Source organism: Dipodomys merriami, unplaced genomic scaffold (genome assembly GCF_024711535.1).
Source record: "Dipodomys merriami isolate MVZ:Mamm:240054 unplaced genomic scaffold, mDipMer1.0.p SCAF_4, whole genome shotgun sequence".
In the NCBI taxonomy this organism is placed as follows: domain Eukaryota; kingdom Metazoa; phylum Chordata; class Mammalia; order Rodentia; family Heteromyidae; genus Dipodomys; species Dipodomys merriami.
In genome coordinates this window covers 78,631,332-78,658,270 of record NW_027205603.1, presented here as the reverse complement: position 1 = coordinate 78,658,270, position 26,939 = coordinate 78,631,332, and the positions used below count along the sequence as shown (strand labels likewise).

The window sequence follows — 26,939 nt, the reverse complement described above, 5'->3', positions numbered from 1 at the left end:
TCCCATTTTCTAGTGGTTTATTGGAGATAAGAGTATTATGGACTTTCCTTCCCAGGCTAGCTTTGAACTGTGATTCTTAGATCTCAGCCTCCTGAGTAGCTAGGATTACCAGCATGAGCCACCGGCACCCGGCTAAGGAACACAATTTTGAAGTTTTCCTAGACTACCATAGTAAAACCTCATTTCAAAGAAATAAAACATAGAAAAAATATTTTCTATATAGCTCATGAAAAATAGTTTTAAGTTTCATCTAAATTTTTGGCCTTAAAATCAGTATAATTACTTCAACAATGTATCTTAAAAAATGAAGTATGACACTTCTCTAATTTGGGGAGGGAAAGGGAGGGAGGGGAAGAGCAAAAACAAAATGCTTAAGTAGGGATACAAGTTGACCCATTATAACAATGAGATATACAAGATACTATGTTGAAAAATGAACTTTACAATTTAGGGGCGGGGTGAGTGTAGTTGTGGAGGTAGGAGGGAAGAGATGGTAGGGGAAATATAAAGGAGGAAGCAACAATGCTTGATAGGAAATGTACTCATTACCTTGCTCTTGTAACTGTAACCTCTCTGTACAGTATTTTTACAATAAAAAGTATTAAAATTTTAAAAATGAAGTGTGAATTTTGTTAATAGTGTCCTAAAAAAAATCTGAGTGCTAGCCAGGTATTGGTAGTTGTGCTTACAATCTAGCTACTAAGGAGGCTGAGATGAGGATTGTGGTTTGAAGCCAGCCTGGGAAGGAAAGTGCACAAGAGTCTTTCTCTCCAATTAGCCACTGAAAAGTGGAACTGTGGCTCAAGTGGTAAAGTACTAGCCTTAGCAAAAAAAGCTTGGGGACAGCATCCAAACCCTGAGTTCAAGCCCCAGAATCAAAATGCAAACAAAGAAGTCTGAATGCTAACTGGGCACTGTTAGTTCATGCCTGTGATCCTTGCTGGTCAGGAGGGGCTTTGGTCAGAGGGTTGCGGCTCAAAGCCAGCCTGGGTAAGAAAGTCCTGTATACTCTTATTCTCTAATTAACCACCAAAAAAGCTGGAAGTGGAGGAGTTGTGGCTGAAGTGTTAGAGTGCAAGTCTTGAGTTAAAAAGCTCAGGGACAGTGCTCAGATTCTGAATTAAAATCCCAAGACCAACATAATACATGCACACAAACACAAATCTGAATGCTACATGAATGTGTGAATATACAGAAAAATATAATTAGAATTCTAATATCAGAGTAGTTGGGAATGTTCCAGGTAACATTTAAGATAAGGTAATTCTCCTGTACAGTACTGATATTAATAGGCAGGTTTTTTTTTTTTTATCTAGTGTTTAGTGTTATATCAGTTTAATTGAAACATGCAAGTATAACATTTTGTGGGCTGGAGGTATAGCATATTTGTAGATCACTTGCTTAGCATGGGCCCAGGCCTTGACTCCCTTAAGATTATAATCTTTCATTGTTTACATCTTATACCATATATACTATATAAATCTTAGATTCTTTTTCTGTCTTGCTGCAGGGGAGAGGACAGGATAGGGCCTCTTGATTTGATTGTCCTAAAATTACATCTAGCTTCATTAAGGTATAATACTCAGAACATTGTAGGCAAAATGTTCAGATAGATGAACATAGGAATGAATAAAGGAGTGAATGGTGCTAATTACCTTCTGGAGAAACCAAAAAATAATTTGCCATTAGGTTTTAGAATATTATTGGAAATTATGTGTAGGATTGACAATAGCAGTGCCATCTTGGTTGTAGGCAAGTCCTTCCCTAGAAGCAGACAGTATGAGCAGAATTGGGCAGGAAAGTTTCACTGGGAGGATAGAACATATATACATTGGTAAATTTTACTTGAAATAATACTTATGAAGCTTTTTTTTCCCCCTGTACTGGCTTTGTATAATACTTATAAAGCTTTTTTTGTTTTTCCCTCTGTACTGGCTTAGTTCATGCTAGGCAAATGCTCTACCACTGAATTACATTGTCCCAGCCATAACATAGTCTTATAATTAAGGTACAGCCAGATATAAAGACAGCTGAATGGCAGCTCAGCCAGAGGAATCTAGGAAACCTAATAATTTGTTAATAACATTTTTTTCTTTTAGAAAGCAGAGAAATACAACTATTTTTGCTGACCTCATGTAAAGAGTTTTTATAATTAAAAAAAAGTTTATTTTGATGTTTTTGCTTAGGTCTGATGAGTGGGTGCTGAAAGGAATTTCAGGCTATATTTATGGACTTTGGATGAAAAAAACTTTTGGTGTTAATGAGTACCGTCATTGGATTAAGGAGGTAAGAAGAACTGGGTCATTTACTTACAAATCAGAAAACTATATTATAGTATTTCCTTGATTTCCAAGTTATCCTATCCATGTAAAATAATTTAAAAATGTTACTGAAAAAAGCTGATTTCTTTTTCCTCGCATAATGAGACTCACTTGACTGAGAAGGACTAATGATCTGTCACAATTAGGTCTTGAAGACTTTTCCCGAAGGAAGAAAACATTTTTAAAAACATTTTTATTGTTATGATAAAGGTGATGGATACATGAGTAGATGAGTTACTGTTTCATAGTCAGGTAGTGAGTACACTTCTTTTTGGACAATGTTATTCCATGAAGCAAACGTTTAAACTATAAATTACAAGTTGGTCATCCCAGCTTCTCATTGGGATGATTTATACCATTTCCTAAATTTGTTTAGCTTCATGGTCAGTTAATCTCTCCAAGTCTTATCTTGGTGTTTACCTCACAGGCAGAGATTGTGACAGATATATTTTTATACACAGACACACATAATATACATGGTGCTTTTTTTTTTTTTTTTTTTTTTTTGGTTTTTTTGGGTCTGGTCGTGGGGCCTGAACTCTGGGCCCTCAGTTCTTCATTTCCAGGCTAGTGCTCTACCACTTGAGCCATAGCACCACTTGTAGCTTTTTTCTTTTTGCTTATGTGGTACTGAGGACTCGAACCCAGGGCCTCATGCATGCAAGGCAAGCGCTCTACCACTGAGCCACCTTCCCAGCCCACATGGTGCTTTGTATATAATAAAACCAGAATTTTGGACCTAGGCCTAAACTCCAGGAGTTCCATGTGTTTCTTCCATATGTCATAATGAAGGGTAAAGTAAAGAGATTTATTACATGATGCTGGTTGCCCTGGGAAGAATATTTCAGCAGTCTTCAGTCATCTTCAGAGTACTGACATGAACTTTAGCTTAAAAATGATGGGAAACTGGGAGGGGTGGGGGAAAAGGTATGCTTAATTAAACCCTCCCAGTCACTGCTGTGGCCTTGTTGCCCATTACCTCAGTCTCTGGAGAGGTCAGTGTGAACAGGGACAAACTCTGTTGCCTGGCTGGCGGTTTGTCTTAAGCTTTTGGATGTTCTCTTCTTTTGGTACAACTTAGCCTTCGCCAGGAGATGATAAGGCATTGATTGCCTGAGGGGCAGTTTGCCTTTTGTTACAACATGCTTTTCTGTACCTAAATCCTGTCCTTTCTAGAGCCCAAGGTGATTTCAAAAGTTGCTGCAGGAGAGGATGACTCAGCTCATGACACAAATGCAAAGTGAGGGCTGGATATACAGTTTCAGTCATTTCTTGAGCCTAAGAAAGGAGTTTCTCAGTTAAAAAGTAATTTAAGTACCTTTTATAGTTAGTAAACGGTTTATTAGATGTTAAGTAACCTTTTAATGAATTTATGTTTTGTCACTGTCACATCTTTTTCATTATTTTTCAAAGATTTGATCAAAAATTAGGTGGCTCAGTTGGAAGACAGATCAGAGAGAATGAATATTAAAAACTTGCCAGGCTGCTAGCCTGTTCTGCAGTTACGAATTACAGAAGACTGGTACTTAGTAGCCAGGCAACTGTGTAGTTTGCTTCTCTAAATCCTTTACACTTAATTTAAATTTTGATTCCAAGAATGAGAATTTAAAGTTGACTTATAAAATTTGTTGTGTGGCAAAGGTTTTACTGACTTCTGTTTTTGTATCTTTTAGGAACTAGATAAAATAGTGGCATATGAACTGAAAACTGGGGGAGTTTTACTACATCCTATATTTGGTGGAGGAAAAGAGAAGGATAAGTACGTTTGTTTTTCAGATGATATTAGAAACCTTGTTTTTATAGAAGCACATGTGTGATGTTTCTTAAGGCTAACACAAGCCAAAGAAGGAGTAATAGTAGCAAAAATATTGATGCACAGCTGGGCACTGGTGACTCACACCTGTTATTCTAGCTAATTAGGAGGCTGAGATTTTTAGGATTGCAATTTAAAGCCAGCCTAGGCAAGGAAGTCCTGAGACTCTTATTTCCAAAAAACCTAAATAAGCTGTGTTTCAAGTGGTAGAGTGCTAGCCTTGAGCAAAAACTCTAAGGTACAGCGCCTAGGCAAGTTCAAGCCTTTGCATGTGTTTCTTTTCAGCCATATAACTTACATTAAATTCATTTTAGAGATTTATTACTACTAAAGAAACTGGTTATATTTTCTCATGAGGTGTTTTTTTTTATCTTGAAATGTGTTAATGGTCAAATTTGTATATTAAACAAATTTTTTTTCTTTTAAAGTCCAGCATCCCACCTACACTTTTCGATAAAGCACCCGCATACTCTCTCCTGGGAATACTATACTATGTTTCAGTGTAAAGCTCACCTTGTGATGAGATTGATTGAAAATAGGATCAGCATGGAATTTATGCTACAGGTAAGTAATAAGAGAAAAAATGGAAGGTGTGTGTGTGTGTGTGTGTGTGTGTGTGTGTGTGTGTGTGTGTGTGTGTGTGTGTGTGTGTGTGTGTGTGTGTGTGTGTGTGTGTGTGTGTGTGTGTGTGTGTGTGTGTGTGTGTGTGTGTTCTAATTACTGTGCTGCAGAATGGAGTCTGGCTTTTAGCTTTGCTTGTCCATTGAGTAGTCTTTCCTCAAATGCAGAATGATTATTAGGAAGATAAATTAGAATGTGAAAACAAGGCCCATTCATTTATATGATTTTATGTTCTGCCATGCAGGTTAGGTCTGAAATTATATTTTGAAAGGTTTTCAGAAATAAGATAGAGCCAATTTAAATCATGTTTATTTTTGTTATTGCTAACTTTCCCTGTATTTCTAAACAAGCTTTAATATAAGAAGTTACAGTGCAGGAGATGAGTTAGTAGAAATCAGACAAGTGCATTATAAATGTTCAGCCAGTTTTTCTATTGATAGCCTTCTTAGATCCAAGCAAGTGTAACTAATTTCATAAAAGCATTTTTTTGGCTGAGTACAGTGGTTTATACTATAATCCCAGCTGCTCAGGAGGCAGAAATTGGGAGGATTGCCGTTGGAGGCCAACCCAGACAAAAGGGAGACATTGTAAAAGTGGCAAAGATTGAAGGCCCTATCAAAAAAACAACAAAATCATAAACAGAAGTGCTAGGAACATGTCTCAAGTTGTAGAGTATTTGCTGAGCAAGGAAATGTCAGCCTTTAAGTCGTAATACAGCTCCCAAAATTTTAAAAAATAAGCAGCATTTCAAATTTGTCCTAAGGTTTTTTTTATCCTTTTGTGTTTCATGTTACATTTAGATTAAAAAACAAGTATTTTTTAAAATGAGAAAGATTGTCCATAAAATACTCACTCTACTTTTTATAATGGCATAAATGCTAATGAAGTTTTTGTTTTTTGGTGCTAGTCTTGGGGCTTGAACTCAGGGCCTGGGCACTGACGCTGAGTATTTTGCTCCAGGTAAATGTTAGTGTTCTTTCACTTGAGCCACAGCTTCATTTTTGGCTATTTGATGGTTAATTGGAGATAAGAGTCTCATGAACTTTCCTGCCTTGCTGGCTTTGAACTTTGATCCTCAAATCTGTTTCCTGAGTAGCTAGGATTACAGGCATAGGCTACTTGTGCTTGACCCTAATGAGGATTATCATTTATGTACTTGTTATTTTTTCCAGTGTTGGTGATTGAGCCAAGGTGCTCATGCATCCTAGGCAAAGCGCTCTATTACCAGTGTACTCACTCCTTGCATTTTTTTTTTTTTTGTCGGTAGTGGGGCCTGAACTCTGGGCCTGGGCGCTGTCCCTCAGCTCTTCAGCTCAAGGCGAGTGCTCTACCACTTGAGCCACAGCACCACTTCTGGTTTTCTAGTGGTTTATTGGATATAGGAGTCTCATGGTCTTTCCTGCCTGGGCTGGCTTTGAACCTTGATCCTCAGATCTCAGCCTCCTGAGTAGCTAGGATTACAGGTGTGAGCCACTGGCACCCGACAACTCCTTGCATTTTCCTCTCTCCACCTTAACAAAACATTACCATTATTATTATGTAGTTGTACATAGGGGTTTCAGTTCCATAAGTCAGATTATGAGTACAATGCTTCTTGGTCTGTGTCACCCTTTTCTTTATTCTCCCCCATTTGCCTCAAATTATGTAGTTTATTTTTTACATGATATATGTTTAATATAATGACTATATTTGCCTGCCCTCCCTTCATTCCTGTGGCATTCCCCCCCCTCGTCTATCTTCTAAAACATTTTTCTACTTCCTGGTGTTCATTTTAATAAACAGTACATTAGTTGATCAGAAGAGTTACGTCTTTGGATTCCTCCCCTGAGTATACCTTTCTTTAGTCAGTCTGTTGCTGTATAAATGCCTTGGGCATAGTTTTATTTTAGATCTACTTTTTCTAGAGAAAACCTGTGTGCCCTTTCTCTCTCTCAGCCTGCCAGCTATTTCCTGGCAAATGACATAATATTTTGATGGATGAGTAAAATTCCTTTGTGCATATGTACCACATTTTCTTGATCCACTTAGTTGTTATAGGGTATCTGTGGTTATTGTGAATAGTGAAGCAGTGCACGTGGATGTGCAAGTGTCTTTATGCTGTCCTGGCTTGTGATGTTCTGGGTTGATGCCCGTCTATCCCCCTTTCCCAAGTAGGAAAAAGAATACAAGAACATTACATGTCTCAGATAAGGGAGTATTGGGCTCCTAAAAAGTATTCTTAAGTTGTTAATTTTTAGTGTCTATGTAAAACTCATAACAATTTATAGATATTAAGTGTACTGTTCTTAATAGTATTCTTTGATCAGTATATCATTGACATTGAATAATGTTTATATGAAGAACACTCATATTTTGGCTGATGGAATGTGTCATGTTTCTGTTGCATGTAGTCTTTTAACCTGAACAACCTATGTAATAAGTTGTGAAATTTTTGTCCTCTATAATCGATATGATAAAATTGTAGGGCAATATGGATATTAACTTAATAAATGATACTTTTATTTTTAAAGGTTTTCAATAAGCTGCTAAGTCTGGCTAGTACTGCTTCATCTCAGAAGTTCCAGTCACATATGTGGAGTCAGATGTTGGTTTCCACATCTGGATTTTTGAAATCCATTTCAAATGTCTCTGGCAAAGACATCCAGCCCTTAATAAAGCAATGGGTGTATCCTTTCCAGTGAAATGGGGAAGATGGGAGAAGAGGGATGAGGTGTGTGTGGGGTGAAAGGAATATAACTTGTTGATATTACTAAAAAATACTGAAAATAAATGAGCTGTGAATCATTTGGTGTCAAGCTCCTACTGATTGAGATAGCATACATACACATTTGTTTATGTTTGTAAACTTGGATATGTTTTGGAGCACTTTTTTTTAAGTGAGTTAAAGATGCAAGTTTGAAGGTAAATGAAGTAAACAGTCTACAGACAGGCCTGTAGTATAACTTGTAATAGGAAATGGACTCCTGACTTTCAGATGTGGTTAAAGGTTGGCACAACTTAAGTAGTACTTTGGAATTTTGCAATTTTTGCTTTTTTCATTTCAAAACACTGTTATATTAATAATCCAGTAGAGTGGTTTTGCTTTCAAAACACAAATTTCTCCATGTTTCAGAAATGTTTTCCCAGATGTAAACAAAATTTTCATAAGAATTTTGAATACTTTGCAACCTGGAATATTATAAAGTATATTTTGAGGCTTTGATCTGGTGAAAATATATTTGAAAACTTTTCATACCAGGATGGATAATCTTATAGTATATATTTATTTCAGTGTGTCAGATTTCCTTTACTATTCCTTAGAGACCAGAGTGGAGTAGTAAAATTTTATGGAAGTTTTGCATTTAATAGAAAACGAAATGTCTTAGAACTCGAAATAAAGCAAGATTATACATCCCCTGGAACTCAGAAATACGTGGTAAGTGTTACTTTTTTTACAAGAGGTTCTTTTGCACTATTATCCAGTTTCAGTGTAGAAAGAATTTAAGATGGGATTGGTGATTAGAAGATTCATAAGGAGATTTTTTTTGTAAAGAATACTCAGAAAATACCATATATAAACAAAGAGAAGGGCTACAGATGAGAATTTCAAGGGACTTAGACTAATCATTCCTCATTAACTATCAGAAGATACCCCATTTTGTTTAGTCTTAGTTTATATCTATTTTAAATATGTATATATAAATACATACGTATAGGTCTGTGCATATAAGTATACAGTGGTATGTATCCAGTACTGTCTTTGAATAGTATTTTGTTTTTTAAAGGGACCACTTAAAGTAACAGTACAGGAGTTAGATGGATCTTTCAATCATACACTGCAAATTGAAGAGAACAGCCTTAAACATGATATTCCCTGCCATTCCAAAAGCAGAAGGTAGGTATTGAGTCGTAACTATAAACTGGTTCTTAAACTACGGATACAAATACTAGCATAAAAATCCTGCTGAACACCAGGTTTTTTAGGTTAAATATTGGTATCCTTTTTCTTACTATATTAGTTCAAGGTAACATTACCAAACATGCTTTGTTTGCATTCTGTCTTGACATTTTCATCTTTATGTTTAATAGCTAATTTTTAAAATTGGGTTTGAGGACAGGGGAATGGAAGTTTCAGTCTTTGGAGCTAAGGAAATCTTTAAGCCAAATCACTTATTTGATTAGTCTTGTTAGATTAATATCTACAGGAAATACTGGAAAAATGATCATTTAAAGCAAATAGCTAAATATGCTATTATAGGCTCTTGCATCTTAAACTCTTGATTAACTATCACCTTGTCCTCCAGAACTTTTTTTCAGAAGTTTTATTGTCAATAGCCAAATCTTGTACATCCAGAACTCACTTATGCATTGTGTAATTCTTGACAAAATGCTTACTTTATACTATAGCTGAATATAATACTTTTGAATTAATTGAGAATATGCCTTACTCTAGCCTATAAAATATGTCTCTTGTTTGAGTGTTCCTTACCCCAACCCATAAAGCATGTCTCTCATTTGAAAAAAAACTAATTTTTTTCAATACTACATTGTATAATGTTTAAATCGTGTTGTGCATACCTATTTTTTGAACATGTCATTTCCTTATAAAAATATTCCAAAAGCTGAGCACTGGTGGCCCACGCCTGTAATCCTAGCTACTTAGGAGGCTGAGATCTGAGGAACTTGATTTAAAAAGCCAGCCAGGCAGTAAAATCCCTAAGATTCTTATCTCCAGTCAACCACCATAAAACCAGAAGTGGCATTGTAACTCAAAGTGGTAGGATGTTAACCTTGACCAAAAGAGCTCAGGGACTGCCCACAGTCCCTCATTTCAGCTCTATGGTCAGAAAAAAAAAAAATTCAGAATAATTTTTATTCTGGCTTTTTGAAATAAACACAGAATTGTTAGTCTCCCTGTTGTACATTACCAATCAGAACTACTTTCTCTTGTCTGTCTACAACTTAGTGACCACTGAGTAGTTTTTCTCTTCTCTTTTCCCCTGTTCTCCCAGCCTCTGGTAATGCCATTCAATTTTTCACGTCTGTGAGATCAACATTTTTTTTTTTTTAAGCTGGTCATGGGGCCTGAACTCTGGGCCTGGGCACTGCCCCTCAGCTCTTCAGCTCAAGGCTAGTGCTCTACCACTGGAGCCACAGTGCCACTTCCGGCTTTTTCTGCTTATGTGGTGCTGAGGAATCGAACCCAGGGCCTTATGCATGCAAGGCAAGCATCTTCCCAGCCCGAGGTCAACATTTTTATGTTACACATAAAAGTGAGCATGAGATACTTGTCTTTGTGTGATTAGTGTATTTAACACAGTGATCTTCAGTTTATCCTACAGTGTTGCAAATAATAGGATTTCATTCTTTTTTATAATTGCAGAGTATACTGTGTTTTCTGTACTCATCCATCAGACAGTAGGCATTTTTATTTCATGGCTATTGGGAATATTGATACAATAAAAACGGGAGTACAGATGTCTTGATAGTTTCTTTGGATATATAACATCAGTAGAATCACTGGATCATAAGGTACCTCTTTTCTTTTTTTGAGGAACCTCCATATTATTTTATAATGACTACACTAACTTATGTTCTCACCAACAGTGCAGGCCTCCTTTTTTTCACGTCTTCTCCAACACTTATCTTTCACCTTTTTAACCTAAGAAGAAATGGGCAATAGACCTAAGTAGATTTCTCAAAAGAAATATTCCAGTGGCCAATAGATATGAAAAATGTTCTACATTACTAATGAGGGAAATTCAGAGTGAAATCCCTTTTGTTTTTGTTCTATGCACCTTGGAAATTAGGAGCATCTAATTGCAATTTCCATAACATTTCCTCATTTTTTTCTTCTGTAATATTATGTGATTTGAGTATTTTTTAGATTAAGGAACACAGAAAGACTCGTTTCTTATTTTTGTTTTCCCCCAGTTTTCAGTGTATGATCCTTAAATAGGTTTCATGAGAAAGTAATAATTAACAGGATAACAGTTCCTTATGTTTTTGCTAAAGTCTTGTGAAGGAGCCTTGTACATGTAACACAGTTTGATCTGCAATTACTTGTATCTCATTTTAGTTTTGGTTATAATTCTATTGGTTAGAAAAGATTTCTTTATTGATAGAACTTTTTTTCCCTATGTAACACTGTGCCTGCTTGTTCTTGGGAATATGCATATTTTAAATTGTAATTTAATCATATAGTTCTAATTTTCACTAAACTTTGGTTAGGTAAAGATTTCAAGATTTACTTCATTTACTCTAGCTTCAAAATAAACTTTGTTGTTTCATTACATTTCATAATAATTCTTCCATAGGATATATGTTGTTTAAAATCATTTCTTTGAACTTTAAAATCATTTCTTTATCTCCATTCAGATTTGGAAATCTCAGTTTTCAAACTTTCCCTTAAATACAGGAATAAGAAGAAAAAAATCCCACTGATGAATGGAGAAGAAGTTGACATGGATCTTTCTGCAATGGAGTAAGTTAATTAAAAGTATGTAATTATCCTCAAAATGAATGCTTTTAAGATTTTTCATTTTAGTTTTTGAGTCAGGGTTTCAGCTTTGAACTTATGATTCTCCTGTCTTAGCCTCCCAAGTTCTTGTTGTATAGGTATATACTATACTTGGCTCTAAAACTTTTGAAAGTCAGTAGAACCTTTGTTAGAAGTAAATTTTAAATAAAATCTTAATTCCTTCAAAAGCTAAAAAGTCTTAACTAGATTGGGTGAGGTGAAATTAGGAGGATGTTACAGTATTAATTGTGGAAGTGGGCATCTGATTATTCATTACTTATTCACTACTTTATTTTTACTTCCTGGTCTTTTGTGATCGACCTCTTAAGCAGATTTCTCAAACTGTGAAGTGCATGTGAATCATTTGCCATCTTAAAAAGCAATTTCTAGCCGGGCGCTGGTGGCTCACGCCTGTAATCCTAGCTACTCAGGAGGCTGAGATCTGAGGATCGCGGTTCAAAGCCAGCCCGGGCAGGAGAGGCCGTGAGACTCCTATCTCCAATAAACCACCAGAAAACCGGAAGTGGCGCTGTAGCTCAAGTGGTAGAGCGCTGGCTTTGAGCTGAAGAGCTGAGGGACAGCGCCCAGGCCCAGAGTTCAAGCCCTACGACCGACAAAAAAAAAAAAAAAAGCAATTTCTAATTCAGTACTGTGGGACCTGATCATTTGTATTTATTTGTAGTGACTCCAGGTAATAGCAGTCAGTTAATATTCACTGTATTTGAAACACAGCTTCAGGGAAAGTGGCAACTCTTTGTGTTTTCAAAGCCCAATTTACAAAATACTCTTCTAAATTTTATGTGGTAATATTTATTGATTGACAGTGCTTCATTTTTAAATAACATATGGTACAAGCAAATTTGTCCATCCTGTATCTTCATGCTTTTTATGAAATATATATGTATTTGCTAAGTTGGATGACAAACTTACTATTGTTTACATACAGGTTATGTCCACTTGGCCTTCCAGATCGATACTGTTGTAACTTTTTCCATAGCAAGTTCCTTGTCAGTAGTAAACACACAATGGTGTTTGTTGAATTGATTTAATATTATAGATGGTAGTGTTTTGATGAAAATATTGACATAGACTTTTTTTCAAGTGCTTATTGAGAAGTCATGAGGCTAAAGTCAGGGTAGGCCTTTGAAATGTGTCATACCTTCTAAACGTAATCATGAGGTTAACATTTTTAAAAAGTGTTAAGTCTGCTAAACAAATTAATTAAATGGTTTCATTAGTCACAAGTTGATTTTTGTTTGTGGATAGTATGCCTAACCATAGTTAACAGTTAGGCTACAGGAGGTCAAATGAAGAAACATTTTTTCTTTCTCACATAATCTCAAACTAATATTTTAAGATGGAAAATAAGGACTTTAATGTGCTATCCGACAACTCTTCTTATCCTTGAAAAAAATCTCTTTAGCAAGATTGATACAGATTAAACATTTCGGAAAAAGTTAACAATGTAATAAGAATAATGAAAAAGTTGTTAATACAGTTTTAAAAAATGAATATAGCTGGGCACTGGGGACTCATGCCTGTAGTCCTAGACACTTGGGAGGCTGAGATCGGAGGATTACGGTTCAAAGCCAGCCTGGGCCGGAAAGTCCATGAGACACTTATCTCCAATTCACTACCCAAAAATCTGGCAGACCCTTGAGCAAAAGAAGCTTAGGACATTGTTAAAGCTCCAGGATTGGCCCCCACACAAACCCCAGTAGAAGAACTCCAGTTTTGAATACTGTGTCTGAAGGTGAATCTGATTATTCACTACTTTATTTATACTTCCTAAACGAGATTTAAGTATTAAAATGAGAAAATTGTATTTTCTTTTAGTGCAGATTCTCCTTTGCTATGGATAAGAATAGACCCAGATATGTCAGTACTGAGGAAGGTAGAGTTCGAGCAATCTGATTTTATGTGGCAATATCAACTCCGCTATGAAAGGGATGTTGTGGCACAACAGGAATCCATCTTGGCCTTGGAGAAGTTCCCTACACCCGCGTCCCGCCTTGCACTCACTGACATCTTAGAACAAGAGCAGTGTTTCTACCGAGTGAGAATGTCAGCTTGCTTCTGTCTTGCAAAGGTGTGGTCAACATTGTTGTTTATTCTACACAAAGTCTCTGAATATAAGTTCATTGTAATTTAAAGTTTTTTACAATTTACAGTTCTCCCTCTCTCAGCCTCCCATATGCTGGGATTACAGGCATGCACTATAATGCCTGGCTATATAAAAAATTCTTAAAAAGCTTGAGTACATGCCAGGCGCTGGTGACTCAAGCTTGTAAGCCTAGCTACTAAGGAGGCTGAGATCTGAGGATCATGGTTCAAAGCTAGCCCACGCATGAAAGTCCGTGAGACTATTATCTCCCCAACAAACCACCAGAAAACTGGAAGTGGTGCTGTGGCTCAAGTGGTTGAGCACTAGCCTTGAACTGAAGAGCTCAGGTACAGCGCTCAGGCCCAGAGTTCAAGCCTCACAACCAACAACAACAACAAAAAAAAACCTTTGAGTACACTATATTTGACTTAGTTTTCAATTGGTATATTGAAAAACCTTGTTTAAAATTGGTGATGTTTTTATCTGATGCATGTAAAATATTAGAATAGTATCAACCTAAGTGAATAGAAAAAAGTCTGTTCAGAGGATATGCCTTTTAGAAACAGGAGCCTCCTAAAACATGGGAAAATACGGCAATTTAAACATATAAGACTTTTTTGGGGAGAGCAAGTTTGTTTTCTTGGAAATGAATGGTGAAAACCATGTACAACTGTAGTAGTTTTTAGAAAGCTTATTTATTTAAAAACTATTTACAGTAGTGATGGAAAATATTTTCCAATTATTTTCAGATTGCAAATTCAATGGTGAGCACATGGACAGGACCACCAGCAATGAAATCGCTCTTTACTAGGATGTTTTGTTGTAAAACTTGTCCAAACATTGTGAAAACAAACAACTTTATGAGCTTTCAAAGTTATTTTCTACAAAAGGTACAGTTTACTTTTCAATATTCTTAGGCTCTTTTGACAATTATCCTAATTTAATTCATGTTCCACTTCTAAAATTTGTCTTTTTAAATTAAACAAATTCAGGTATGCAGGCGGTTTGTGGTACCTGAAGAGTATATTTTCTAAGCTGGATGCCAGTGGCTCATGCCTGTAATCTTAGTTACTCAGGAGGCTGAGATCTGAGGATTGCAGTTTGTAGCTGGCCTGGGCAGGAAAGTCTGTGAGACTCTTAGCTCCAATTAGCCACTCAAAAACCAGAAGTGGCGCTGTGGTCTAATGTGGTAGAGGACTAAACTTAAGTCTAAAAAGCACCCTAGCTCTGAGTTCAAGCCCCCTGATTGACCAAAAACAGTATATTTTCTATAAATGATAGCTTGAAGTGATGATACAATATGTGTATAATAGTGTCACATTGAGGAAAGGGAATTGGAATGGGAGGGTGTCTAGCTTTGAGGTGGTTTAGAAATAATTCCTAGAGTTTTTTGAGTCATACAAAAATGAAGACAGTGGATTAACTAGATTAGAGCAATTAGAAAACCAAGGAGCCTATTCCTTTATGATTTTAGTTGAAGAATATTAGAAGACCTGAGGTTAAAATAGAGTTTGATAAAAGGGATATTTGAGGCTTATTTTGCTTCATACAAAGGAAAAGGAATAAAAACCATTGGAAAGGGAGAGATGAAACATTTAAGTGGGAGAAAGTAAGTAGAGAAGATGGATCAAATTTTGAAAAGGAGAGGACAGAGCACAGTTAGGAAGTAAACTGTAGCAATGATAGGAACATTTCTTTTTCTGGATTGGGGGAAAACACTAAAAACAAATGAAAAGATAGATATTGAAGAGGATGTTAAACAAGTTTAGATTTATATGTGATAAAAGGAAAAGTAAAAGGATTACCCAGCAAAGTTGGGGAGGGAAAGCCAAGATATGTTTATATTTATATATTTATAGAAGATTTAATCAGCAGAGTAGAGTCTGGATGATCTAGATTGGGAACGGTAATGTAAGTGTGACCAAAGAAACCTTTGGTGTATCCTTATTATATTTTGTTTTTTTTTTGTTTTTTGGGTCTGGTTGTGGGGCCTGAACTCTGGGCCTGGGCGCTGTCCCTCAGCTCTTCAGCTCAAGGCTAGCGCTCTACCACTTGAGCCACAGCGCCACTTCCAGCTTTTTTCTTTTTGCTTATGTGGTGCTGAGGAATCGAACCCAGGGCCTCAGGCATGCAAGGCAAGCGCTCTACCACTGAGCCACCTTCCCAGCCCTCCTTATTATATTTTGAAGAACTGAGCATTGGATATTACTTAAATGTGTTGTCTGCCCTTGCCTCTTGTGATATGGGAAATAACTTTGTGTGTACCTGATACATTCTTTTCATTGTTACATTGTGCTTTCCCTATTCCTTAGGTGAATGTTTCAAATTGGAGTTGTGAACAGTGAAGAGCCATGAAATCAATTTAGAGGCTATTGTGGATTTTACTTGTGTTGCTTTACTTTTACTTACTTGTTATTTTTTTTTCTTCTTTTTTTGCCCATGCTGGGGAGTGGATTCAAGGCTTGAGTTTAGGAGGCAAGTGCTTTACTACCAGAGCACCAGGCACCCAGCCCTGTTTTTATTTTATTTTATTTTATTTTTAATGAAAGAAAACAGAATAGACAGTATTATAAAGCATGGTGTATAAATTTTTATTTTTTTTAGTTTGTATACATTGCTTGTAAAATTGTGTATGTGGGTGGGTGTGGGTGGGTGTGGTGTGTGTCTGGTACGTGTTATGAAATTATTTCTTATTATGGATTAAGGCAAAAAAAGAAAACAGCTAATGCTATTGGTACTAGGTAGAGAGTGAAGGGAAGGAAGGAGATTACTGGTTCATAACCCTTCAAAGTTGAGTTACAGGACAGAATAGGCATAGGATACTTTATATGGAAAAGAGCTTTTCCTCATTAGGTTACAGAATTATTGCTGACTGTCGCTGCTTCTATTATTTATGGTCTTGTAGGCAAGAAAGTAGCCACTTCCATTCCAGCTCTCCCTTTTAAAAGAAATAGTCCAAATCTCTCTATGTTCTAAGGACTAAGATGTCTGTCCATCTGCCCTTCTGCTTAGGATTTAATTGGCTTCATTTTAATTCTAGAATTTGCCATTGTGTGGGGGCAGTGTTTCTACTATAGAAAACTTGCAAAAAACTTGTGGCAGAGGAAGGCTTAGTTTAGCACCTTTCCTTAGTGTGAAAGTTGGGTCTTATTGGAAAATTAATGTTTTCAAACTGATGATTAAGCATTACTATATGCTACATAACTTTATTCACTAACTTAATCACTTAACTCCAAAATTGGCTGGGAGAAAGGAAGGCCTCCTACTCAGTAAACAACTAGCTAAAGACTTCTTAGCCTAGAAGATAGTTAAGTTAGCAATCAAATACTTGTCTGATGCTAAAATTCATAACCTTTTCCACTGTATTGCTTAGAACTAAATCTGCATAACTTACATTGTAAGTATTTTCTTCCAACAAATGAGTACCAAGGCACATGGCCTATAGAGTATGTCCAGTCGTGCAACTCCTTCTGGGATTTTCTAACTCTTCGAGTTTTAGAAATGTGATCTCAGCACATTTGAGAGAGGATTAGTGTCCATTCAGATACCTGTGCCAACTCAAGATGAACTTTTTCAATGCATAGTTCAAATAATTGTAATAATGAATAAGTTGAATTACGTGCTTTAAAAAATTCTTTTTTTTTGTAGACTATGCCAGTTGCAATGGCTTTGTTAAGAGATGTTCATAATCTTTGTCCTAAAGAGGTCCTAACATTTATTTTAGACTTAATCAAATACAATGACAACAGAAAAAATAAGGTAAGGTATTTTGTTTAATGAATATTATAAAACTACTCAATGACATTTTGTTGAAAGAAATACATCAAAGTCTAGCACTGCAAAAAAATCTTTTATGTTTGTAAAAGTCACTGATGATCCCATGGTACTTTTCTAGATCTATAAGCATACAGTTTCTCTGCTTTTTTAGCTGTCCTGTCACCTCTTTTGTAAATCTTTCTTTTGTAAAAAGTTTCTCTGTTTTTCTGATGTAGTCTGTCTTTTGCTACCTGACTCTACTCATTCAGAGTCACTTGGAGGAAGCTTCTAATTCACTGTCTTACCCTGGAAATCGCAGCCTTTGGATTTTTGTGTGGCTCAAGCTGGCTTTGAACTCCATATTTTCCTGCATCAGGCCCCTGAGCGCTAGGTGCTGCCAGGAGGTCTAGCTTTTCAAGTTTTTGTTTTGTTTCTTGTAATACTAAGAGTCACACTGGATCCAGGCCTTATGCATTCTAGGGAAGCCATTATATTCCTAGCCCCCACCCCCTTTATTTCCTTTTATAAAATGACTTTTTATAAGCACTCCAAATTATCTCATAAATTTGATGAATTTGACTGTAAAAAGTCATATTTTTATTCATTTATTTAGAAAATACTTATCGGATACTATTCAAAATTTATTCGCTACTTGTTTTCAATTTAACAGTCAGCTAATAATTTTGAGAATATAAGCTGTAGCAGGTAGTGTATAGTGTTAAGTAGAAAGAAGAGATGGTTGATGTCTTTAGATGCCTTGTTTTTACCATTATTAAACATTTATTGAGCAGCTGCTATATAGCATGAGTCTGTGGTGATTATTATATTAGGATGGCCTCATAGAAATATCACTCATGTAAACAGTTAACAGTCATTTATGGTAACCAGTGCACCAGAGGCATATATAACTTTGTGAGCAGATCATAGAGAAACCATTTCAAGGATGTGAGAGGAAAGATTCAGGGAAGTTTTATATAGAAGTATGGAGCCAAAGACTCATGTCTAATCCTAGCTACTTAGAAGGCTGAGAGCTGAGGATTGTGGCCTGGGTTCTGTCTGCTTTTTTGCTCAAGGCTAGCACTCTACCACTTCCAGTTTTCTGGTGGTTAATTGGAAATAAGAGCCTCATCAGCTTTCCTTCCCTGGCTGGCTTTTAACTGTGATCCGTAGATCTTAACCTCCTGAGTAGCTAGGATTATAGTCGTGAGCCATCAGCTCGTGTGAAAACTACTGGTTTCTGTATTACAAACTTTTCCATAAAAGGTTACTATGTGACTACATATATCTTCCATCAATAATTATTTCTATGTTCATCAGCTTTTATTAATAAGACCATTCAGGCTCCTATCTGCTTTAGTCTTACGATTGGATATAATCATACCCTTTCATGTATAGCAGGGCTTCTCAATTTTGGCACAAATTAATTTTGGTGCTTACACTGTGCATATTTCTTTTTTTTCACTGTTATGCCAGCTTTATTATTTTTGTTTTTTTATTGTAAAAATAGTTTACAGAGGGATTACAATTACATGAGTAAGGTAATGAGTACATTTCCTATCAAGCATTGTTTTTTTTTCTTTCTTTTTTTTTTTTCTATCGAGCATTGTTACCTACTCCTTTGTTTTTCCCCTACCATTGCTTCCCTTTCCAACTCTCCCCTCCCCTACAACTTGTAAAGTTTGTTTTCTACATAGTGTCTTGAACATCTCATTGTTACAATGGGTCATCCTCTGTCCTTGTTTCAGCATTTTGTTATTTCCCTTCCCCTCCCCAAATTAGAAAAATGTATATACAAGACGCAGGGCATTGACATCAAATACAGTGAAAACAGGAGTTATACTGTCGGGGAAGAACATACAAGAGAAACAAAAAAAATCACATAGTACATTTTAGATACATTAAAAACAATAGCAAGAAAGAAAAAACAAGTTGTGTCCCTATCTTGGGGTTCATTTTACTTAACATCATATTTCTTTTTAAAAAATAATTAGGTGCTTTTGGAATGAATATCATCAGTTATTTCTAGATCAAATTAATGATAGTTTCTGAGAGATTTCTTGCCCCCTAGTGGAATTTTTTGTACCATGCATTCTGTATGTCTTCCACATTGCTTTTGTTTCTTTTCATTCCAAATTATTTTCTCTTTGTATTGATTTTTTTCTATTATCTGGCAGTCCTTGTATGCTGTACGTTCGCGTTTTAAGCTAGAGCTGACTTGAAGTTTTGTATTCAGGCAGGATTTGTGGACTGTAGTTAGTCTTCCTGAAATGGATCTGGCTAGGTTACTACAAGAGTGTTGTACATCATACACATAATAAACATTTATTTAGCATACTGATAGGTCAGTGATTAATGAATCTTTTTCACTTTGTTTTGAGAGTGTGACTATACAAAGGACAGAGTTGAATATTTACTGGAGAACTTATATTTCCAGATGGAATATGTTTTTATTATTTTGTTTTCTCTTGTGCTGTTCAAACTAGAGGTCTTGTGAGTGCTAGACAAGCATTTTACCTCTGAGATACATTGTCAGAGCAAGTCACGTTTTCAGTTTACATGTATTAATTTTTTTAGAGTTAGTTTTATCTTTCATTATTTTTTTGTATTAGTTTTCAGATAACTATTACCGTGCAGAAATGATTGATGCTCTGGCCAACTCTGTTACACCGGCAGTCAGTGTGAATAATGAAGTTAGAACTTTGGATAACTTAAATCCTGATGTGCGACTAATTCTTGAGGAAATCACCAGGTTTTTGAATATGGAAAAACTACTTCCAAGTTACAGACATACCATTACTGTCAGGTACTACTAAATTCTTTGCCTTTAAAAATACTTATTTTTATACCTAATATGCACATTCTTGCTAGATAAAATTGGAAAGTGTACTACACAGGGAAATAAAAATTCTCCTATTCTGTCATCCACTTATTCATATCTGGAGAATACCCTTTTAAATTTTTTCCCTTTGTATCTATAGAAGTTTTTATTTATTTGAGGTAATACAATTTATTTAACAGTTGTATCATAAATATTTTTATTTCATCAGAAATTCTCAATGAGCATTATTTTTGGTGTCTGCATGATTTTTTTGTTTCAAGTCTGTGTATATGGCTTGTCAGTATTTATTTGAGTTTGTTAACAGTTGATAACTATTTCAAACAGGAACAATTTTAACCTTCCATTTATGTAATGAACAGACTATGTTATTAAAAATTTTGGAGAAAATGCTTTATTTAAATTATATTTATGCTAATACTTCTTTCTGAAGAGTATTCCTGTTTTAAGTATAATAATGAATGTTATGAACCTTTGAGAGCCCAAACAAGTTTTGAATTTTGTTTTCTTTTTTTTGGGGGGGGTCCAGTCGTGGGGCCTGACCTCTGGGCCTGAGCGCTGTCTCTCAGCTCTTCAGCTCAAGGCTAGCTCTCTACCACTTGAGCCACAGCGCCACTTTCGGCTTTTTTCTTATATGTGGTGCTGAGGAATGGAACCCGGGCCTCGAGTATGCAAAGCAAGTGCTCTACCACTGAGCCACCTTCCCAGCCCCGGATTTTGTTTTGTTTTATAGAATTTAGATAATTTGAATTTTTTATCATTATCTAAAAGTTGAACATTATGTAACTGAATGTGGATTCGATTCAGATCAGTTTTTAAATTTACTGAACAAATGAGACTAATATTTAGGAAACAAATTTGATTCATAATACCTCAGTGAAAATGTTTAACTTAACATTTCTTTTTTTTCCTCCAAATATTTTTTTTAATTGAGATTGAATAACTACATAAGTTTCACAATACTGTGGCATAGTTATACTTTGCCAAAGTCACAAACACATTCTTAACCTTCACAATGACCATCATCATTATCTTAATCTACAAAGCTAATGAACTCTCTGAACTTTAACAGTAAAACTATTTCTTATGCATCAGGTGATATGTATATTTCTTTCCTTCTGCTTAGTATCAACTATTCCCTCTTTAACTTAACATTTTTCCCTAGTTGCTTGAGAGCCATAAGGGTGCTTCAGAAAAATGGACATGTGCCAAGTGATCCAGCTCTTTTTAAATCTTATGCTGAATATGGCCATTTTGTGGACATCAGGATAGCAGCTTTGGAAGCAGTAGTTGACTATACTAAAGGTAATGCTTTATAGATATAAACATATGTCATTTTATGAAAAAATATTTTAAAAGCTATTTTCTCTTATTTTTAATGGCATACTGGAGTTTCCTTGGTAGACATGTGCTGCTGCTATGGAACTACACCTTTTTTTTTGTTCATTGTTTTCAAAATAGAGTCTCCCTTTCTGCCCAGAGGTTAGGGAGGTTGTTTAATACATATTGGCTCATTTTTAAATGTTGAAAAGAACATATATGTAAATCATTACACTTGTGTGTGCATTGTGAGTTGGTTATAGGGCTTTGAAATTTGGGCCTGGGCACTGTCCCTGAGCTTTTTCACTCAAGGCGAGGGCTTTAGCACTTTCAGCCACAGCTTCACTTCCTGTTTTCTAGTGATTAAAAGTGTGATCCACCAGCTCCCAGGCCTTTCCACTTTATAAATGTCAATAAAAATACTAATTTATAGTTAGTGAATAAAGAGAAATATGTATGAACTACACATGTGAAATAACAGAAAGAGCTGTTATTTTTTTCTTATTGTCTAAAATATGCTTACATTTAATTGATTGGTGGTATATAGTGATCTGTTGTCATTAAATGGGTCATTTGGGAAGAAAACTATATATATACAATCCTCTTATCAGGCTCCATTTCTGCTTTGACATCACCCACTAAATGTGCTAGGATGCCTCAAACTTCTTTCTTTTTTTTTGTCCGGTCGTGGGGCTTGAACTCTAGGCCTGGGAGGTGTCCTCAAGCTCTTTACCTCAAGGCGAGTGCTCTTCCACTTGAGCCACAGTGCCACTTCCGGTTTTCTGGTGGTTGGAGATGAGTTTCATGGGCTTTGTTGTCCGGGCTGGCTTTGAAAACCATGATCCTCAGATGTCAGGTTCCTGATTGGCTAGGAATACAGGCATGAGCCACCAGTGCCCAGCTCAAACTTCTTTCTAAAACTTAGACATAATATTGAATGTCTCATAAACATGAGGACTAATATAGGAGTTAGTACTACCACCTGAAATGAAATAAGATGCTATTTATATGGTTTCCAAAAGAATGCTAATCTATTTAGGGCATTATATTTAAATGTGAACCCTGAACAAGGCTTTATTGTTAAGCTGTACTAAATATTGAATATTCATTCCAAATTTGAACCTAAAAGAATAAAAACTGTAAAGAATAAAATTTTAAAAAATAAAGCCTTTTCAGTAACAAAAGTAAAGCATATTGAACAAATGAATAGAAATTAGCTAATGAATCATTTTTAATAGTTTTTGTAAACTATGTGGGCATAAAACAGTCTACCATGTTCTGTCATAGAGTGGATATTAAACTTATCACTTAAATATCTAGAAATAATTTGGACAGTGTTGGTCCCAGTTAATCAACTCTAATTTAGGGCTGCTAATAAATTGCAGTTTGCTTTATGTTGCATTTGCCATTGATTTAAACTTTAGCATAAAAAATAGCTATATGTACATACACACATAGGTGTTTGTATTTGGCCAGATATGGTGGCCCATGGTTATAGCTACTCTGGAGATTGAGATCATGGTTAAAGCTGGGCAAAACAGTATTTCAACCAATAAAAACATTGGCACAGTAGTGAGCCACTAGTGCCCAGCTACCAAATGCATTTTTTAAAAAATCGTAAAAAAATGTGCTTGCCTATACCCTTGAATTCTGCATGTAAAGTCAGCTAGATAGTTTCCTGCTTAAAATATGAACTCCCTACTTACCACTTGTTAATTATTTAATTTGTTATAGTTGTCACTAAATACATTTCTTTGTGTTTAGTGGACAGGAGTTATGAAGAACTGCAGTGGCTACTTAATATGATTCAGAATGATCCTGTACCCTATGTAAGGTTAGTTTATGTACTATACAGTATTTTGTAAATTCTAAAGTAAGTTGAATAATCTCAGAAGACTATTCATAGAACAGTTATTTATTATTTTTGAAAGTATGGGAATATGTTGTACATTTTTTCATGTCCTTATCTGATTAATGTGTAAATATATTGTTAATAAACTAAAGTTTTACTCTGTATAATTTTAAGAGTGATTTCTGTTGAAACTTCAAGAAAGCTTATGTAATATTTGAGTGAACTTGGGTTGTCCGTAATATGTTTCAGCCTTTTTATTGACTGATTAAACCGTTTTGAAAGAAATTCAGAACAATGTTGTCTCAACTGAAATAGACATTCAGAAAGACAGGAACTTGTGTTCTTTTACCATTGTATAACATAACATGCTGTATTTTTCTTCTAATCATATATGTATGTATATAATGTAATTCACATGTGAAAGAAATTCTCCTTTTATTGTGACAATTGCATATAGAGAAAAAAATTAAGATGTATAATAGTTTTAAAATATTTTTGGCAATTCTCAGTCTTTTGTGTTAGATTAATATCTTAAATATGGTGAGACAGGAATATTTTCTTCTGTAGTCTTAGGTTTTTGTTTTTTTTTTATTTATTTTTTTATTGTGAAAATATTTTGTTTCTTTTTTGAGACAGGTTTTCACTAGCGCTCAAGCTGACTTCTTAACAATCCTCCTCCTTAGTTGCCTGGGTTCTGGAAAACTCAGACCGTCCTGGCAAGTTGTTTTAGAGTTTCAATCTGCCCTTCATTAAGGTCTTTTATGAATTTCTACTAAACAAATTCATTTTGGTTAACCTGTAGAGTCACTTGACAAATTACTAGTGCTTTTCCCCACATAAAGTCTACTGTTAGCCAGGCATTGGTATGGCTCATGACTATAATCCTAGCTCCTTAGGAGGCTGAGATTTGAGGAACACGGTTTGAACCCAGCCCAGGAAGGAAAGTCTGTGAGATTCTTACCTCCAGTAAATTACTTAGAAAAAACCAGAAGAGGCACTGTAGCTTAAGTGGTAGAATGCTAACCTTGGGCAAAAGAAGCCTAGGGACAGCACCCAGACTCTTGAGTTCAAGCTCCAGACCAGGAAAAAATAAAAAGTTTTCATGTCTATTAGAATTTTAAAAAAAATGTGTATAGAACGCTATAGATAGAATTTTAAAATCTATGCCTGTTGTTTTTACACTAAAAAATCCAGTTTGTAAATGATAATTGAGTAGGAATGACTTTTTTAAATAGTCGTACTGATTTTGGAAAAGTACAGAGTCTCTAGAAGTTCTGCGCAATAACATAGTTATATCCAGAAAGATTTCTTATATGTTTTGTTTTATTCATTTCTGTTTTTTTCTGTGCATGTTATTCTTTTTACATTGCTAAGAAGAACCATTCTTTTTGTTTCCTTTAGATTATATAGGATTAAAGATGCCACGGACTTATCCTCATACTTCAGAATTATATATGCTCACAATCCCTCCTTGAGGGAGGAGGGGGCATATTAATATGCAGTGCTTTTTCTTCCTGAGATTTGAATATTTTTCATTGGTTTTTGTTGTGTGCCTTTTGTTTTTTGATTCAGCTCTGTTTCTTACAGTTACTGGAAATGTACTTGGCAAAAAATTCTCAATTGGTTAGGCAAGTAATGATGTTTTTGTTGTCATAAATGTCATAAGCCTATGACTTGAAATTTTCTTCATTTCTGTTTCAGATGTACCTGTGAATTTCGATGTTTAATACCTGAAAAATTAAGAATAGGCTTTTTAATTGTCTTCTCTCCTTTTGTTTTGGATCTTTAGTTGTTTTCCAAAAACAGTTAAGCTTCAAAGAAAAACAAAAATTTTCAATTAATATCGAGTCTGTTAAAAGACACAGTTTGACTGACCAGGATTTTGTGTTTCACAGATGGGGATGTTTATTTTTAGGAAACAGGATCAGGAAAAGTAGTTAAGATTATATAGGCAGATTTCTAATTACCTGATTGCATAGTAAGTTGATTTGAGGAAGAAAAATCCACAAGAACTTTTTTTTTCTTTTTTTTTTCGGGTCCGGTCATGGGGCCTGAACTCTGAGCCTAGGCACTGTCCCTTAGCTCTTCAGCTCAAGGCTAGCGCTCTAAAACTTGAGCCACAGTGCCACTTCCAGCTTTTTTTTCTTTTTGCTTATGTGGTGCTGAGGAATTGAGCCCAGGGCCTCATGCATGCAAGGCAAGTGCTCTACCACTGAGCCACCTTCCCCGCCCCAAGAATTTTTTTAAGTGGAAAACAATATTAGAATGTAACATATAAAGTCTTCTGAAATGAAACATAAAGCGAGGCCTATTGGAAAATGATAAAAAGAGAAAGGAAGAAGTGTAATTTTCGAATATTCTGTGGTGTCTCCTATTCATAGCAACATATTCAGCAAAAAAAAAATTTCTTCTTTTTTTTTTTAATCTTTTCAGGCATAAGATACTAAATATGTTGACTAAGAATCCACCATTTACGAAGAACATGGAGTCTCCCTTATGCAATGAAGCCCTGGTAGATCAACTTTGGAAACTTATGAATTCTGGTGAGAGAGCAGTAATTTTTCAAAAACAGATTATTAAAGAATTTCCATTTTAAAACAGGTTTTCAGTTGAATAGTACTTGAAAACCAAAGTTAAATGTTTGCCTTTTTCTCTGTTTTTAAGTAAGTTATCATACCTTCACATTTGTTAAGGATATGTTCATTTTGCTCCATAGGGTAGTTGGGGGCAAAAAAAGGTAATTTAGTAGAAAGTGTTCCAATGGTTATAAGATTGCCAAGAATTAGTATTTATTTTTATTTCAAAAATTTACATGCAAAATGAGTCTGTCCATTGCTTTTTCTCTAATTGGTAGCATTTCCCAAAGGTAACCAATTTTTTGTGTATCCTTCTAGGGGCAGTTAGTGCATACCAAAATACTGAATTTTAAATATATACTGTTCACATTCTATACTATGGAGAATGTGTTGTTCTCACCATAGTTTCAATTTACATTATTTGACTTAGGTAAGGTGGTGGGATAATTACCCTTATGGGCAATAGTTCTGGAACCATTTTGCTCAGGGGTATATATTAGTAGCTCAATTATTTACTCACTTTGTAACTTGCATAAACATTTCTCAACTACAAAATGTAAATGATTATTTCTAGTTCTGCATACTCATAATTAAGCGAGTTAGCATTTGTTGTAAAACACTCTGGCTCATCAAATTATTAAATATTAAAAATATTCTTATGATGTTTCATATATTTGACCTATCTGAAGGATTTTTTTGTTTTTAATGTTCTGGGAATCAAACTCTGGACTTTTGTGTTTGCTAGATGATTAAGCACTTAACCATTAGACCATACCCCTACCTCATGTATATATATATATATAGTGTGTGTGTGTGTGTGTGTGTGTGTGTGTGTGTGTGTGTGTGTGTGTGTGTGTGTGTGTGTGTGTGTGTGTGTGTGTGTGTGTGTGTGTGTGTGTGTGTGTGTGTGTACACTCAGGGTCTGTGCTCTATCCCTGAGCTTTCTTTGCTTAACTCTAGCAGTGTGTGTGTGTGTGTGTGTGTGTGTGTGTGTGTGTGTGTGTGTGTGTGTGTGTGTGTGTGTGTGTGTGTGTGTGTGTGTGTGTGTGTGTACACTCAGGGTCTGTGCTCTATCCCTGAGCTTTCTTTGCTTAACTCTAGCACTATGCCATTTAAGCTTTACTGCTGTTTTTTTGGTAGATAATTCTAGGCAAGTGTTTCAGGTTTCAGGGTAAGAAAATTATACACACACACAAACAAACATTAGCAGGTTTCAGAGTTCTCAAGGTAAGAAAATTATA

The 26,939-nt window shown here is 35.4% G+C and overlaps 1 protein-coding gene across 5 annotated transcripts in view; it reads left to right on the top strand.

The window, feature by feature from the left end:
• Nucleotides 1-26,939, top strand: part of Taf2 (TATA-box binding protein associated factor 2) — a 63,899-nt gene that overhangs the window by 14,654 nt on the left and 22,306 nt on the right. For all 5 annotated transcript variants that reach the window (XM_069991320.1, XM_069991321.1, XM_069991322.1 and 2 more), the window contains 14 exons: nucleotides 2,187-2,286; nucleotides 3,995-4,080; nucleotides 4,563-4,698; nucleotides 7,266-7,420; nucleotides 8,056-8,170; nucleotides 8,520-8,629; nucleotides 11,153-11,218; nucleotides 13,091-13,343; nucleotides 14,108-14,248; nucleotides 17,007-17,117; nucleotides 19,724-19,917; nucleotides 21,116-21,255; nucleotides 23,035-23,104; nucleotides 25,556-25,665. In XM_069991320.1, coding sequence (XP_069847421.1) covers nucleotides 2,187-2,286; nucleotides 3,995-4,080; nucleotides 4,563-4,698; nucleotides 7,266-7,420; nucleotides 8,056-8,170; nucleotides 8,520-8,629; nucleotides 11,153-11,218; nucleotides 13,091-13,343; nucleotides 14,108-14,248; nucleotides 17,007-17,117; nucleotides 19,724-19,917; nucleotides 21,116-21,255; nucleotides 23,035-23,104; nucleotides 25,556-25,665 — 1,787 coding nt within the window. The remainder of the gene's footprint in view (nucleotides 1-2,186; nucleotides 2,287-3,994; nucleotides 4,081-4,562; nucleotides 4,699-7,265; nucleotides 7,421-8,055; nucleotides 8,171-8,519; nucleotides 8,630-11,152; nucleotides 11,219-13,090; nucleotides 13,344-14,107; nucleotides 14,249-17,006; nucleotides 17,118-19,723; nucleotides 19,918-21,115; nucleotides 21,256-23,034; nucleotides 23,105-25,555; nucleotides 25,666-26,939) is intronic.